Below are 15,541 nucleotides of genomic sequence, written 5' to 3'. Positions count from 1 at the left end.
AACAACGAGGTATTACTGCTTTCCCAGTGGAAGGAAGTGTAGGAGCAAAAGCCAAGAAGTGGGAAATCACAAGGACATCATGAGTTGTTTGGGTTTGCTCCAATGCGGGATATGTGAGGAACAGTTTTAGGAAGTAAGGTTGAAAGTTAAATTTGGCTAAGGAGCATGGATTTTATTTCTGGACAATAGGGAGCCATTTTCAGCTTTTGAGCAGAATTTTACATAATCAGGACTGAGGCTTAGGAACATTTATCTGGCAGGTAGACTTATTATGAGTGTGGGCGATGATATATAGGGAATCTGGGGGCAGGTAAGATGTTCTGACAGTCCAGCCAGGAGCAGTGAGAGTACTGCTTAAGGTGTTCTGGTGGTAAGCAACGGAAATGATCTCTCACTGGCTTAGTTTAAACAAAAGGAGGTAATGAAGAGGGAATCATAGAAAATATGTTGGGGCTTTCCTGGGGCATCTTAAAAAAATCAGAGTAAAAGTTGAGCAGCCCAGGTTGGAAAGATCAGAAGGTGAGGCGCAGTCATTGACAAAAGAAGGTTACTCTTACCCTAAGCCAGAGGGAACAATTTCCAACCTCTGTCTCACCTGCCTGGCTTCAGATTCCTAGGAGAGAGAATCTGGTGGATCCAGCTTGGGAAGGGCATCCCCCTCACCCACCAGGCCTATTTTTTACGTCTGGAGGAAGAACAGACGTGCGGGTACATAGAGAGGAGGCCTCTCCCAAAGAAGAGGGCGTATTGCTTGTCAGTAAGCCCCGCTAGGAGGGAAGCCTGGGTTTTGCTGGAGGAAGGAACGTGAATATTCTTAAGTTGGAAGTTAGAACAGAGTTCAAGTGAACGGTCCACAGATGTGTTTTGAGTTCGAGTGTGTCTGGCTGGGATTTGTACCACTCTCAATAGATAATCTTGCACCTGGCCCATTTCACTCATGGGTTTTACCTGCCCTGTCCTAGGAAGCGTGATAGTTTGCGATTCCTCGCGAGATCTCAACTCGTTGTTTGCTCCGAAAAAAAACCCAAGTAGAAATGGAATAATGGAAGACTAACCAGTATTCTGACAGGTTGGGTCCTCCCGCTGATACTCCTATGGCATCAGGGACTTCAGCTGCAAACACATTACCACCTGTTGTAATTATTTATGTTGTCATCCTTACTTCCTGATGATGATGATGATTTGTTTCTCCCTAAACTCTGAGGGACTTTGGAGAAAGAACCCCAAGTTTTTTACTTACCATCTTACCTCCTGAACGCTGCTGGCATATAGTAGGTGTTTGAACTGACGTGTTTGCTAAGAAATGGATTTGAAGCATTTCAGTAGATGTGCTTTGGAGGTATTGCTCTGAATTCGTGATCCGTAATTTATGGTCCAGGTTTTAACACTGAATGTGCCATGCCCCAGGAAACCCCTCCGTGCTGGGAAAACTGGGATAGCTCTTCATTACTTATGGAAGTTGGTCTAGAAATGTGTTAAACATAGGCCCTCATCACACTCTTAGCAGTCCTGACGTGAGAGTTTTCAGTTACACGTTGTGGTTCCTGTACACTGAATGTTGGTGCCTCCCTAAAACCAGAGGCCGAAACTCTTAATTCCCAGTGTGAAGTTGTTTTGCGGTGGGGTCTTTGGGAGGTAATTAGGGTCAGACTTCCTCTGATGGGATTAGATGCCCTTATAAGAAAATGGAAGAGAGACCAGAGTGTGCTCTCTCTCCCTGCCATGTGAGGACATGGTGAGGAGAGGCCATGTGTAAACCAGGAAGCAGGCTCTCATCGGATGCCAAATCTGCCAGGGCTCCATCTTGGATTTCCAACCTCCAGAGCTGTGAGAAACATATTCTCATCGTTTAAGCCACGCGGCCCGTGGTAATTTGTTACAGCAGGATGAATAGCCTAAGACAGTGGTGTTACCCCCATTTGATAGGGGACTGAGCTGAATCTCAGAGGCCTTGCTTATGGGGATAGTGCCAATAATGGTGGGTTTAAAACTCAGCCCCACCTCGTCCATCGTACAGCTGCTCTTCTGTCTACCTGGCAGTGTTCTCAGCGTGCAGAGTCCTGAGTTATGAATTCTTGTCTTCAAGAAGGTTATACTCTAGCAGAGGTGGTAAAGTCATATGGGTTCTGATGAACACCAGGCTGGGAATCTCCCTCCACCTCATATTCATCAAAGAATTATCTTCTATTTTTCTAGAAGGTAGTAGTATAGGGCTGTATTAGCTGGGGTCCTCCAGAGAAGCAGAATCAAGATGCTATAAAGTAAGAGGTTTATTATGAGGGACTGGCTCACGTGATTATGGGGCTGAGAGGTCCCATGATCTGCTGTGTGCAAGCTGGAAGCCCCGGAAAGCCAGTGGCATGGTTTGTGGTTCCAGTCCAAGTCCAGAAACCTGAGAAGCCCGTGCATAGATCCATGAAGGCAGGTGAAAGTGCATGTCTGAGCTTGAGCAAAAGAGCACATTCCCCTTCCTCTGCCTTTTTGTTCAATTCAGATTCTCCACAGACAAGATGGTGCCCCCCCACATTGGTGAGGGCGGTCTTCTCTACTTACCCTACGGACTCAAGTGCTAGCCTCTTCCAGAGACATCCTTCCTGCCCCATTCATAAGTAGTGTTTTACCTGCTATCTGGGCATCCCTTAGCCCAGTGCATAAAATAAACCATCAGAAAGGTCTTCAGAAAGAGGTGTCTTTAAAAAATTCACCCCAAGTGACATACATAACGGAGGTCCTGTCAGAGGGGAGCACAGCACATGAACAGTTGGGGTTGAGAGCTGAGAGAGGATGTATCTCATTTGGAGGTGTCAGGGCTGCCTTTCTCAGGGAGACATTATTTGAGATGGTCTTGAAGGATGGCCAATGAACATGGCGGAGGGGACGAGAAGGAATTATAGTCACTGAATATTGTGTGGACAAAGGCATGTGGTCTGGCTTATTGTCCCCACTCGGTCCTGGATTTGGTGTTCGGTTTGGAAAACATGGTCCTGAGGTGAAGATTAATGCTCTGCTTTGCAAATCGAGTCAATGACCGTGAGCACGCTGTGCCCGACAGCATGGTGCTAGATAACACGTCTGGCTGAAGCCAAGACCTGGTCTCCGCTTCTGTTGAGACTAAATGTGAGAATGTGAAATTTGTAGGGAACGGTCAGGGATAAAGTAGTGCTAAGGGTATAGCATGAGGTGTGGGTTAACGTGAACTAAGAAAAGGAAAGATTATCAGGAAAGGCCAAATGGGAGAAATGGAGCTCGATGCTCAGCCCTCCCCTCCCCTGAGAAGTATTGGGTTTAGATTGAAGATAATGGGGAAGGAAGACACTGTGAGTGAGAGGAACAGCATATACTAAGAGATGGGGGGTAGCACCAGATGCGTCGTGTACTGGGAGGGGAATCAGGAGAGAGGATCAAATACTGCAGAGCTAGGAAGGAAACAAACATACAGTACAATGTCTGCTTTTTTCAGAGCGGGTTAACTGAGATGCAGAGAGGCCAAGTGGGAGCTGGTGCAGCTTAACTCAAAGGCTTTGGACTGTATTTTGGTTCACATAGTCACTCTAGCACTTAACCCAGACAGGATCAATTTTGTTTTCGAGCGACAGAAAGCCCAAAACATAAAATTGTAAACGAAGTCCAAAGGTAAGGGCTTGTGTGGTGTTGCGTGGTGTCAGGGACCTGGGCTTCTCTGCCTTGTGGCTTTGCCACCCCTCGCCAGTGGTTTCCACCTCACAGTCCAGACCGGCTACTAGTGCTCCTGCCATCATGTCTGCATTGCAGCCAGCAGGACGGAGGAAGAAGCAAAGAAAGGCACGCCCCTTCTGTACATGATACCTCTTACACGTTATAAATATCACACTTCCTCCCTTGCTTTTGGCCAGAACATAGCCACATGGTCATGCTTAGCTACCCACAGGGCTGGAAAGTGTAAACTTGATTATAGAAGGCTATGTGCATGGCTAAAAATTGGGTTTCCGATTACTAAAGCAGAAGCGGAGAGAGATACTGAAGAACAACCAGAAGTGTCTGACATCCTGTGTAGCCTTTGGCACCATCACAAAACCCTCTGTGCCTCTGCTCTTTCTCTGAAAATGGGATAATCCACACCTAGTTCTTAGGGTAAAAATTCAGGTAGCATATGGAAAGTATCTGGTCCAACATTTAGCACCTGTTCAGTGCTAAATATGTTTTCGTCCCTTCATCCCCCTTTTGAAGGCTGTTGTTATTACTCACATATCCGGGGAGGGGGAGCAAGATCTCGGCCTGCGGCCAGGGTCTTCGTGTGCTGCAGTGTCGAGGAGCAGCTCCTTAATTGTTTCCTGGCTTGTAGGTTTCATTGATTGATAGGAGCAGTAGAATGCTTTTCCCATAATAGTGTATAAGGGAGTGCAGAGCGTTAGTGATTCACGCAGAGGCGGGGCTATAGCGGCCCATGGGCTTCCCCCTCACCCCCGACCTTTCTCCTCTGCCTTCCAGTTCCCTCATCGGGTCACCCCAGGGACCCACTGAGCACTAGCAGACGCCCACTGGACAGATAGATAAAGGAGGGCTCATTGTCAGGGAGTGAGAAAATATGACAGAACCAGGGCCTTTCGTTCCCTCAGTAAGTAGGTAATGAGCATCTGCTTTATGCCAGGAACGGTTCCCGGCTCTGGAATGGGGTGCAGCTGAGAACAAGAGACAAATGCCCTGTCCTTGTGGGGCCTGTATTCCCGGGTGAGGGGTACCCAGAAATTCTTGGATACAATCACAGTTTGAATTGATTCGCATCATCTCATTCTGCATAGTGTGTGGGGGGCGGGATGTTGGGGACGGTGAGGGGGCCACTTCCGTGTACATCTGCCCGTTTAAGATCCTGAAGAGCTGGGTTGCGTAGACACAGGTGGTCAAGTGAGCTCATGGAAACTGCTTGTCCCATGACCTGGTTTTGTTCCCTACACCCCCTTTGGCTTTCTTGGAATAGGTGCTCATCACACAGGACGGCTTCATGAGCCCCCGGGCCAGCCGGTTCCAAATGGTAAGGTGAGGCAGAACCATTAGAGGTTAATGGTGATATGTTTGGTGCTACTCCAGTGGTGGTATAAAGTACTACCCAGAATTTCACAAATTTCCAGAACCCGCACCAGGTTACTGAGAGAACCACACATACAAGGAGCAAGAGCACACGTGGGATGCTGAGAACCACTTTATTCATGGACCCTCGGGGCTTCTGACAACTCCTGACAAAATATAATTAGGGCATGCTTCTTCAATCCTGCTCTGTATGTCCCGCTCCCAATGGAAACCTTGGCCGAATGGTTCAGGGATGCTCTCTGGCAATGGGTACGGGAGAGTGGTCCTATTCACAGAGAAAGCTTGGCCCTAACTTACTACGATTTTAGACTTCAAGGTTGTATTACAAAAGACAGCATGTGGGGCTAGTCCCCAGAAAGCCACCTTCGGCTCAGATGTGCCCACCAAATAGAGATGGGGAGCCCAGGCGATGTGAAGGGAAGGCTGGCAGCTGGCTCATTGTCCTTGCACCGTAGCCTGGCCTGGGGGCACTGTGGGCTCTGAACAATCAGACTCCTGGTTCCTGGGGGTAGGGGCCCATGGGAGCGCATCGCCTCCCTTGGAGGACTGGGATTAGCAACCAAAATAGCCCTCCAGGGTCTGAAAGATGAAAGCCATTTAATCTCAGATTTTCAGAGGAGAAAAGATGACCATGTGAAACCGTGACAACTCCTATTACTCCTGCCCCCATCACTTATTACGTGCCAAACACTCTGCTGGCCACAGCGCACATCTTACCTTATTACGTGCCATCTAAGTTCGTCCCTGTAATTGCACAGTGGCATGGCTGTTACAACCGCGCTGTTACAGAAGGGGAGACAGGTGCTCTGAGAATGTAGGAGACTTACCTGTGATTGAAAGCAACAGCACAGCATTCTAACTCAGGCTGCTTCCAAACGAAACAGTTGTCTCACAGACTCGCCTCGGTCAGGCTGTGGCATGGGACATGAGCCTTGAATGAACGACGTCCTGAAGGCCTGTGTCTGCCCATTCATTCATTCTTTTACCCAACACATACTTTTTTTTTAAAATGTTTTTTTATTTTATTATGTTAGTCACCATAGAGTACATCCCTGGTTTCTGATGTAAAGTTCGATGATTCATTAGTTGCATATAACACCCAGTGCTCCATGCAATACGTGCCCTCCTTACTACCCATCACCGGCCTATCCCATTCCCCCACCCCCTCCCCTCTGAAGCCCTCAGTTTGTTTCTCAGAGTCCATAGTCTCTCATGCTTCATTCCCCCTTCTGATTACCCCCCTTTCTTTATCCCTTTCTTCCCCTACCGATCTTCCTAGTTCTTATATTCCATAGATGAGAGAAATCATATGATAATTGTTTTTCTCTGCTTGACTTATTTCACTTAGCATTATCTCCTCCAGTGCCGTCCATGTTGCAGCAAATGTTGAGAACTCGTTCTTTCTGATAGCTGAGTAATATTCCATTGTATATATGGACCACAGCTTCTTAATCCAGTCATGTGTTGAAGGGCATCTCGGCTCCCTCCATGATTTAGCTATTGTGGACAATGCTGCTATGAACATTGGGGTGCATATGGCCCTTCTCTTTACTACGTCTGTATCTTTGGGGTAAATACCCAGTAGTGCAATGGCTGGGTCATAGGGTACCTCAATTTTTAACTTTTTAAGGGACCTCCACACTGTTTTCCAGAGTGGCTGCACCAACCTGCATTCCCACCAACAGTGTAGGAGGGATCCCCTTTCTCCACATCCTCTCCAGCAATTGCTGTTTCCTGTCTTGTTAATTTTTGCCATTCTAACTGGCATAAGGTGGTATCTTAGTGGGGTTTTGATTTGAATTTCCCTGATGGCTAATGATTTTGAACACTTTTTCATGCCAACATGTACTTTTAAGCTCATGCTGCAAGCTACACTCTTCTAGGTGTTTTAGAAGCTCAGTGATCAAGACTAAGATGTCTGCCTTTAGGGAACTTACCATCTCCTGTTCTAATTTTTAAAAATTCATTGTTGCCCAGTCAAGGCAAGTGACATTATTATTTTTGTAATGGGCCACAAGAGAATTTGAGTTGAAAGAGTAAATGCTTCCTGTTTTGTTTTGTTTTTTAAGATAGGTTTTTTTTTTTTTTTTTTGGTCCCCTTCTTGTTCTTTATGCTCTGGTTTCTGAGCCCGTTCTGGGTGCTGCTGGCTTATACTATGGCAATCTGTGTGTTGGAGTGATTGCATGTCTGTCCTGACATTTAAGTCTTAGCTCTGCGGTCATGCCTTTGGTAATTGTTCAGGGGAAATGGGAAAGCACCAATGAGCCTGTGAAATCGAGCTCCAGGGCAAAGAGGGGAATAGGGTCGTCTGGAGGCTTGCTGGAATGAAGCAGTGCACGCGTGCGTTCGGGGAAGGGCCCGTGCACGGCTTGGGAGTGGGTGGAGGCACCACGCGTGTGGCCTAGAGAGGGCAGAGGGTTGATGCCCATTCAGGGAACGGTTCATGGAAGATGGGGGGGCGGCGCTCAGACACGCATCACAGTTGGAGGGATTCTAAACCACCACGAGAATGCTGCAGAGAGCAAAAAAAATGTTTTCAAAGAATGAGAATGTCCCGAGGAGGGAAAAGAAGCTTAAGAGAACAGGCACTGTTTTCAGAAACATGTAAATTATATGACAGACGAGGGTGACACCCAAAAGCAGTTCGAGGAAGCATTTCAGGCAGAGTGTGATTTGGGGGATAAACCCCCCCCCGCGGGGGGGGGGGATGTGGGAAATGGCGAAGCAGATGGGAAATTAACCAAAAATCGAGAAACATTAAATGGGTTATAGTGGCACTTGTGAGACAGTAAGAGAATTAGTCTGAAGGGAAATGGTGAATAATAAATATGTCTCGAGAACATTTCAGATAATCAGATTTTGGAAGTTAAAGGAGACTTATGACCATGAAGACAAAAGAGAGAAAATAGAAATGAGAAGGAATGAGACATTTTAAGTGAGAGTTCAAGGATCTTCGGCAACCCGTATATGGTTGGCTTTTGACAGGAGGACAGAGGGACCCCCGTTCACAGCCATGAGAAGCATGGCCTTAAAAAGACCAGATTGCATCTGGGGTGGGGTGTTAGAAAATATGACAGGGTGGAAAAGTAGTTTAAAAAATAGTGCATAGGAAATGTCTGTAAATCTTAGCTACTATTTATTAGGTGACAGCCATAAACCAGGCATAGTGCTGGGCATTTTAAGGGCACCGTCCCTAATGCTACCCCTAAACCCAGGAGTTAGATAACGCTGAGCTGAAACCACATGAGACTGTCTTGGCTAATTCACATGGTTGAACCTGATCCATTTTTTACAAGGAAAGAAATGAAGGCTCAGAGAATTTTAAATACATTGCCCAACATGACACAGTTGGGAGGACAGAGCCAGGCTTTTGGTCCCTGTTCTGTTGTCCAACAATTTAGAAATAGCAATTCATTGTTTTACTCATCAGCCCCAGCTATGTGCCAGGCACTGTGTTTGGCACTAGAAATATGATACTGAAGGCGGAACAGGTCCCTGCCGTCATGATGCATACTGTCTACTGGTTAAAAAAAAAAAAAACCCAAAACCAACAACGGTCTAGAAGAGCTATCCAGTAGCAGTAGAACGCAAGCCTCGTATAATCGTAAACTTTCTGGCAGCACATTGAACAAGTAAAAAGAAGCAGATGATATTAATTTTAATAGTATGTCTTATTTTACCCGAGATGTCTAAAATATTTCAACACGAAATCAATATAAAATGATTCATGAGATCTTTTTACATGATTTTTTTTCTGCAGAGTCTCCAGATCCGGTGTGTATTCTGCCCTTATGTCACGTCTCTATCCAGACTCCCCACGCTGCAGGTGCTCACTAGCCACGGGCATTGGTGCCTATTATACTAGACCAGGCAGGTCTGGAGAGAACTTGAGAATTCAGCCCTAATTTCCTGGCAGTCATAATATAGGAAAAATGGCCTCTCTGTTTTTCAGTGTTCTTTCTGATCCCCTCACGTCACCCATTCATAGGGCACAGAATGCAAACAGTAGACAAGTGTTTCTTTCATCTGGACTTAGCGTCATACACCTAAGTAGATACCAGAGGAAACTTGTACGTGTGTATGTCACATAATTTGCATATTTTCTAGTTTAGTGTTGTGTATGTCACGGACCGTAAAAAACAAAACAAAACAAACAAACAAAAACAACCCAACTACTTGGCTTTGCCATCAGTGATTGATGATAACACAGAAGTGGACCCTCTGCAAACCCCCCGGCACCCCCACCCGGCTATACTTTGCCAGCATGCTTTCCTGTGTTTATTGCTCCTGATGGAAATATTGACGATGTAATTTGAAGCTTAGCAGCTGCCGGAAGTCCTAATATTTCATCTGGTCACTAAAAGTTTATAATCCATTTTTGAGAGATAAACAAAACAGGGATAAGATTTTACTGTTTAATACAAGTACCCAGCAGGTGTTAATCGGGACCAAGCAATGGGGTGTGTAATGGGATTTTCCTAGGTAAAGAATTTTGCTCTGGAGCTAGTTTAAATGGGAAGAAAGTCTGAGAAAATATGGATCGTCTTTCCTAGAAATTAGGTGGGGGAATTGAAGGTAATAGGTGCTTGCATCCTGCCAACTTCGTAATGAAATTACTGTTCAGCAAAAAATTCTGTTAGTGGGTCCCCCCCCACCCCGTACACAGCCAAGGGACTGAAGACTGTTAATTTAAAAAAAAAAAAAAAGGAAAAACAATAAAACAATATTAATGTTGAGTATACAGACTCATCGGTCCAGAATATTGAATCTTAAAGGAACACGGAAAACTAGGGAGCATGAGAACGTCTGTATAGTGGTTTCCATGTAATCCAGAGAGGTGTGATCCATTTAAATCATCACTCGGATCATTCCATCTGATTTCAGCACAAGATGGGAGAAAAGGGAATGAGTAGAGGAAGTAGAGATGGGGAATTAAAGAATTAAATTAAAGAAGAGGGAGGTTTGAGTAAATTCAGCTGGCAAATCAAAAGATCTGCATGCTCAGTAGTACACGCTAGTCCTTTGATTCAAATGATGACTGTGCTGTTCCAGTCGCACCTTGTGAAACCCCGCGAATGGTTCCCGCCAGGGCCGCACGTCTAGGTCAAAACCAAAGCATTTGCTCTCTGGTCTGCCTTTTCTAAAACAACAAGAAACTGGACATTTCTGAACCTCTTGATAATTGACTGGAATTTTCAGTTCATCCACCTTTGGGTCATTGGGTCGATCCATCCTGAGCTCCGTCCATTCCAAAGTGTCGGACACATCAAAACCTGGCTTGGTAGCTAATTTGGTTCAACAGCATCAACCAGAATAATAAATTAAAAACCTCTAAGTTTGGGGCAGCAAATACGGAGACTTGATAACTAATTTCCTTCCAGCTCCAGTAAAGACCCCTCACTGGTGGTCTTGGTCTGCAGTGCTTATGTCAACATCCATGAACAGTCTTCAGTCCTGTTCTATGGTGCTGTGCCGTTGGCTTGGTAGTTTCCTCCCTGCAGTATGTTGCCACCCCTCACCCCTCGCCATTCGCCCGGCCAGCCCTTGCTCTTCCTTCCACTTTATTTCCTGATGCCAGCTCTGCCTCTGCAATAGAACCAGCCACTCGATTCCTTATGCTCTTCACCAGCCTAATTAGTACGTAACTCGAATTTTACACTTGGTATTCTTGACTGCAGTTATGTATTGCAGAAATATGTTTGTTTACTTTATCTTTTTTCCTACCACAGTTCTTGGCACAGGTCATGCCATGTAGTAGGTATGCAAATATGTCTATTGGGTGGGTGGGTGGATGGATGGACAGAAGGATGGACAGATGGATGTAGACATAGATGGATGGCACTTCTGGTGATGATCTTTTAACATACTCAACCACCAGACATGAACTTCAGCCCTACAGTGTGCCAGACAATGTAATAGGGCTAAAAATAACCATGGGGAACAAAATCAAAAGTCAACTGGAAAAATATAAACCACTTAATTTAGACCCACCCCTAATTAATGAAGGGTTTTAGCCATAAACAAAAATGAAGTGCAAATCTGTGCATCGTTCCTTTATTTAAAACCTTTCATGGACCTCCCCAGCCTTCTGAACAAACCCCAAGTGCTTTAGGGTGGCATTCAAGGTCCTTTAGGATCTGGCTTCAGGGATCCTCTCCAGAGAAATCCCACTGCCCCTTAGCTTATTAAGCTAGTTCCTGTTTTCCCCGCATGTGTCACGCTGCCAGCCTTTGCTGACTCTTCTTTTCTCAAGGTGATGCCTTTGCTCCAAATTCTTTTCTCCTTCTCCTCTTTTTTTTTTTTAAGTAGGATTCATGGTCAGCACTGAACCCAAAGCGGGGCTTGAACTCATGACCCTGAGATCAAGACCCGAGCTGAGATCAACAGTTGGATGCTTAACCGACAAAGCCACCCAGGTGCCCCTCTCCCACTTCTTCTTAACTCTTTCACTCTTCAAGATTCCAGGAAGCCCCTTCCCAGTCCCTTAGGTTGAGTGAGGGGCCTTCCTCTGCACTCACTTCTCCCACTCACTGTGCCTTCCTGCATGAGCGGCGTTCTCCGTGCTGGCATTGTTTACGTGCCTGTGTTACTGGGTGGTGAACATGTGGGGAGGAGGCTGGACAGGCACTGTGGGTTTTATTTCCATATCTAGGACTCCCCATAGGGCCTGACACATAATAGACATGAGCAAATAGTTGGAGAATCAACAATATATCCTACTAGGAAATCATCACAGATACCTCACGTGCACCAAATAGAAGAGTGATTACTCTTTGTTCCTTCTAGAATTGCTGTGGTTTATTTTTTCTGTTTTAACAGACACTATCTGCAGAACACAAAGATACACAAAAGAAAATACAAGGTACCTATAATCTCTCTATGCATAGACAAACCCTGTTTTATCCTCTTCTGCTTGTTTAATATGAAAGAGTGAGCATTTTCTCCTCTCCATTAATTTGTCATCAAAAAAATGATTTTTAAAAACCCAAATAGTTCATTGAGTGGATACACAATATTTGGTCTTTGCCTTTTCCCCACTTTCTTTATCTTGTCCTGGGAGACCTGATTCTCCCTCCACACAACACAGCCTGCGCTGTGTGGCCCAGGGGCAGACATGTGACCAGTTAGGACAGTGTCTCGTTTTTGAATTTTGTATACTCTATTTCTCCTTAATATTTTACTTCTTCAGCTGCTTTTGGAGTTAAAGCAGTATAAAGCAAGAAAATGCCACGGTCTCGAGATACCCTGTCTCTCTGGGCATCTCCGAATATTTGAACCCACCGTACTCCATTAATTGAGTATCTGTTAAGCAGTATGTTCCCTTGGAAGTCTGCAACAGTATCACCTTTTTCTCAAGCTACAAGGGGATGTGGACTCCTGGGGATCCACACACCCAAACCCTGGGACATGAGCTCCGCCTTGTCTCCTTCCCCGTCCGCATCCAGCCTGCCTACAGGCAAGGTGGCTTTTAATAGTGGTGGAGGTAAGATGAGCATAAGGCAGACAGACGTCCGGTGCAATGAAAGTGCTAGGACAGTGGTTGACCACGCGGATATTATATAAGGCAGATGCTGAGGCGTTGTCCTTGTTGCTTCTCTCTCCCCAACCTTCGTCACTGAATACCTGCTAAATATTCTCCCCTTGGTCCTATTTGTGGCAACTCACACTCCTCCTCCTCCTCCTCTGTTGGGGCCACAACAGAGCCAAAGCCAACATCAGCTCTGACCTGGATAATAAGCACACTGTACCTGCCTGTACCCACTCCGGTCCCCTCCAACCCATTCTCTACACAGCCTTCAAGTCATATTCTACAAGAGATGTCTGACTGTATCACCTCCTTGATTAAAACCTTCAGTGTCTATTAGCCATTTTTATGTCTTCTTTGGAGAAGTGTCTGTTCATGTCTTCTGCCCATTTTTTGACTGTATTATTTGTTTTTTAGGTGTTGAGTTTGAGAAGTTCTTCATAGATCTTAGATACCAACCCTTTATCTGTAGTGTCATTTGCAAATACCTTCTCCCATTCCATGGGCTGCCTCTTAGTTTTGTTGACTGTTTCTTTTGCTCTGCAGAAGCTTTTTATCTTGATGAAGTCCCACAAGTTTATTTTTGCTTTTGTTTCCCTTGCCTTTGGAGACGGGTCTTGAAAGAAGTTGCTGTGGCTGATGTCAGAGAGGTTACTGCCTATGTTCTCCTCTAGGATTTTGATGGACCCCTGTCTCACATTGAGGTCTTTCATCCATTTTGAGTTTATCTTTGTGTATGGTGTGAGAGAGTTGTCAACATCACTAGCCATCAGGCAAATACAAACCAAAACCACAATGAGATACCTCTTTATACCAGTTAGAATGGCAAAAATTAACAAAACAGGAGACAACAAATGTTGGTGAGGATGTGGAGAAAGGGGAACCCTTTCACTGTTGCTGGGAATGCAAGCTGGTACAGCCACTCTGGAAAACATTATGGAGATTCCTCAAGATGTTAAAAATAGAGCTACCCTATGACCCAGCAATTGCACTACTGGGTATTTACCCCAAAGATACAGCTGTAATGAAAAGAAGGGGCACATGCACCCCAATGTTCATAGCAGCGATGGCCACAATAGCCAAATTGTGGAAGGAGCTGAGATGCCCTTCGACAGATGAATGGATAAAGAAGATGTGGTCCGTATATACAATGGAATATGACTCAGCCATCAGAAAGGATGAATACCCACCATGTGCATTAACATGATTGGAACTGGAGGGGGTTATGCTAAGTGAAATAAGTCAAGCAGACAAAGACAGTCATCATATGGTTTCACTCATATGTGGAACATAAGGAATAGTGTGGAGGACCATAGGGGAAGGGAGGGAAAACTGAAGGGGGAGAAATCAGAGAGGGAGACGAACCATGAGAGACTATAGACTCTGGGAAACAATCTGAGGGTTTCAGAGGGCTCAAGGGCTAGGAGAATTGGGTAGCCAGGTGATGGGTATTAAGGAGGGCACATGTTGTGATGAGCACTGGGTGTTATACCCAACTAATGAATCATTGAACAGAACATCAAAAACTAATGATGTACTGTACAGTGGCTAACTGAATATCAACAACAACAACAACAAAACTTTCAGTGTGTTCCTACTGTTTTAAGGCAAAGACAAAACTCTTTAACATGGCCTGAAAAGCTTTGCACTATCTCCCCTATTCACCTTCTCAGCCACACCACATCCCACATTCTTCTGTCTCTCTCTGCTTTGGTCTCACTGGCTTGCAGTTTGTGTGTACTGCCAGAGGGCCTTTGCACGTGCTGCGCTTTATGCCTAGAGTTTGCTTATGTCTTTTTTTTCTTTAACCTAGTTAATGCTGACTCATCCTTCCAGTGAAGCTGCATTTCCTCATGGAAGCCTTGCCTGACCCCTCTTTCACTTCCACATAGCAAACCCACCTCACTATTATAACATTTGTCATAGATCTGTAATTAATTAATGCCTATCCTCCCCTTTAGACTATAAGCTTCATGAGGAGAGGGATCATATCTGTTTCCTCATTTATCCTCAGCCAAGTAGCTGAGTCCTGGCACGTAGCAAGTGTTTAATAAGTATTAATGGGATGAGTAATGAATAGATGGGATACCATTTCTTTGAAGTTGCATACCATATGGTTAACGAGCCAGCAGCTGCCTTTAGGGAAGCTTGTTAAAACATCATAGAACATGCTTTAGAGTGTGTCAGGATAGAAAGGTTCCATCCCATGTGCTAATGACAGTCAATTACTCACATCTATATAGGATGGGGGATTCTGAGAGTGACTACAGCTCGTGGGAATGGGCGCCTGGCCAGTTAGCAGTGTCTGCATGGGTACTAATACTTCCACAGATAGAGGCCACTTGTCACGGGTGGTGATGGCCATGTAAGTCTCCACCTTCCGAGTGTTACACAGACGGTGCTGTCCACTCATCGGACCTCTTTCCTTCCTCCCTAAGAACTTGTCTTTCTCTCTTCCTCTCTCTAGATTTATGGTCAATGTGACATGGGATGGCAAAGACTTGTCCTTCACTGAGGAAGGCTATCAGGTGCACCCCAGGCTGGTGGTGATTGTGCTGAACAAGGACCGAGAATGGGAAAAGGTGAGCATCCTTCTGCATGTTGAATGCAGTGCGGGGACGGGCGGAATGAAAACACAGGCAACGGAAGGGCTCGACTTACTCCTTTTCCCGACACATTTCCTGCTGGCTACTCCAGATCTCAACCCACGACCAGGAGTAGACTTTTCTGGGAACGAGGTGGACAAAATGTCGCAAGGTGTAGCTGGAATGCTCTCTCTGGGTGAACTGTGACCATTGTGTGCTGTTCTTTATGTGAACTTCTCTAGTCTCATTAGGAAGGGTTCTTGAAGGACTTAGGATAAATAAAGACTAAAGCTTGGCTCACATTGTTGCAATAACAAATGTTTACTACATCGCAGCAATCACGCAGTTTGCCTAAACCCCATGTTA

General features: G+C 45.4%; 1 protein-coding gene across 1 annotated transcript in view; it reads left to right on the top strand.

Annotated features, from left to right (window-relative positions):
• The window catches only part of GRIN2A (glutamate ionotropic receptor NMDA type subunit 2A), a 359,508-nt gene that overhangs the window by 234,157 nt on the left and 109,810 nt on the right, over window positions 1-15,541 (top strand). Inside the window, exon 3 of the mRNA XM_026520343.4 lies at window positions 15,058-15,172. Coding sequence (XP_026376128.3) covers window positions 15,058-15,172 — 115 coding nt within the window. The remainder of the gene's footprint in view (window positions 1-15,057; window positions 15,173-15,541) is intronic.

The sequence above is a fragment of the Ursus arctos genome, unplaced genomic scaffold (assembly GCF_023065955.2).
Source record: "Ursus arctos isolate Adak ecotype North America unplaced genomic scaffold, UrsArc2.0 scaffold_2, whole genome shotgun sequence".
In the NCBI taxonomy this organism is placed as follows: domain Eukaryota; kingdom Metazoa; phylum Chordata; class Mammalia; order Carnivora; family Ursidae; genus Ursus; species Ursus arctos.
This window is presented reverse-complemented; position numbering and strand designations above follow the sequence as displayed.